General features: G+C 51.7%; 1 protein-coding gene across 1 annotated transcript in view; it reads right to left on the reverse strand.

Annotated features, from left to right (window-relative positions):
- The window catches only part of EML2 (echinoderm microtubule associated protein like 2), a 24,764-nt gene that overhangs the window by 11,476 nt on the left and 11,367 nt on the right, over positions 1 to 1,921 (reverse strand). Inside the window, exons 10-11 of the mRNA XM_006764406.2 lie at positions 282 to 436; positions 43 to 168 (exon numbers count right to left, since the gene is read on the reverse strand). Coding sequence (XP_006764469.1) covers positions 43 to 168; positions 282 to 436 — 281 coding nt within the window. The remainder of the gene's footprint in view (positions 1 to 42; positions 169 to 281; positions 437 to 1,921) is intronic.

Genomic DNA, 1,921 nt, shown 5'->3' on the forward strand with positions numbered 1-1,921 from the left:
GGGGGGACACGTGACACGGCAGGTGCAGAAGAGAGAGCTCACCTGGACGAGCAGCGAGAAGCCCGTGTTGACCGAGCCCTGCAGGATGCAGTTGCGGGTGGTCCCCACGTACAGCGTGTCTCCCCGGCCCTCTGCCACGGTGCGCACGGGGCCAAAGTCTTCGGGCACCTGGGCGGGCAGACGCGGAGAAGGGAGGACACACAAAGGGGTGGGGCTGGGAGTGACGTGCTGGGGAGAGGAGGGGTCCCCTCACCTTTGAAGGAGCCCCTCCCCCTCCTCACCTCCACCTCCTGCAGCTTGCTGTAGTCAGGACCCCAGAAGACCACCCTCCGATCGCGGCCGCCTCCAGACACCAGCGTCCCGTCCCGCAGGGCGCAGAGCCCAAACACGCCACCATCATGGGCGCCGGGCACCACCTGTGTGATGCGGTTTCCACCTATGGGATGGGCAGGGGCAGGGGTCAGCATGGGGAAGCTTCCCCTGTACTGACCCCCCAGAACACCTCACACTCTCAATCCTGCACCCAGCCATTCACCACCTTTCCTTCTATCCACCCTTCCACGCACCTGTTCCAATACCCTACCATCCACCCATTCAACCATCGGAACTAACATCTTCTCCACCCATCCACCCTTTGATCCATCTACCCGCATCCATTCCTCCACTCACCTATCTACTGGTCTGTCCATCCACCTCTTCATTCCTCAGCCACACACCTATCCATCTGTCCATTCATCCAGACATCCACCCTTCCTTCCTGGCACCCATCCATCCATCTCTCATCCATTCATTCATTCACCCTGTTTTATCCAAGTACTCACTCACCAATCAATCCATCCTTCTAGCCAACCATCCACACTTCTCCATCTGTCCATTACACTCCTCTTACATGTCAATCTAGCCATCTGTTTATTCATTCATTAACCCATTCAATCAATAATTATTTAATTAACATTTACTCTGAGCCCAGCATTGGTTAGAACAATAAACTCATTTATTCATTTATTCAGTAATCATCCCACTTCCTAGAACAATCTAGTCTTCATAACACATTCATCTATTGGCTGAGATAACCAATCATTCATTCATCACTTTATAGATCCACTGAAAAAACTTACTCATTCATTAATACAGTCATACATTAGGGGGACAACCATTCATTTTTTTAGTTGTCTATTCACCTCATCATCCAATATTAAGTAGGACAACATTCATTTACTAAATTCTTTTATTCATTTACTCATTCTTTCATTGGCTAGAACAACCCCTTCATTCCCTCATTCACTCATTCATTTCTCTGGGACAAACCACTTTTCCATCTATCCATCCATCCACAACTAGGTTAAACCATTTATTAATACTTCAAACTTGATCCCTAACATGGGATTTGCAGAGAACAAGGGCGGGAAATAAGATGTCACGGAGGTGGGAGTTTGGAGCTGAGCCTTGATGGGGGTGTTGGAATTGAACACGTAAGGATTTAGCCTGTTTAATCACACATTCCACACAGCAGAGTCAGAGGGAGGGAGACACAGCTAAAGGGGGTTAGGGAGGACTGGACTGGGGGCCAAACAGGTGGGATGACACTGACCTTTGCCCCAGACATAGAGGGACACCTGGAAGGTACGTGGCCCGAGGTGTGTGCAGCCTGTGTGACACCTGCCATGGCCTTTCCAACAGGAGAGGACACTACCCTCATCAGAAGAGCCGGGCAGCTCAGCGGGAATGGGGTTCTGGGACCCCCTGCTGTGCTAGCGGATTCACCTGTTGGTGGCTGGATCCTGGGGAGTTTGGGGAGGGGTCCTGGGTCAGGGGTGGGGTTATGGAGCAGGAGCAGGAAAAGGGAAGGAAAGTGTTTGCCAGGCCAGAGCAAAGGGACGGGGCAGGGAGGTGAGGAAAAACCAGGCAGGGAAGAGAAGAG

This window comes from Myotis davidii, unplaced genomic scaffold, assembly GCF_000327345.1.
Source record: "Myotis davidii unplaced genomic scaffold, ASM32734v1 scaffold741, whole genome shotgun sequence".
NCBI classification, from domain to species: domain Eukaryota; kingdom Metazoa; phylum Chordata; class Mammalia; order Chiroptera; family Vespertilionidae; genus Myotis; species Myotis davidii.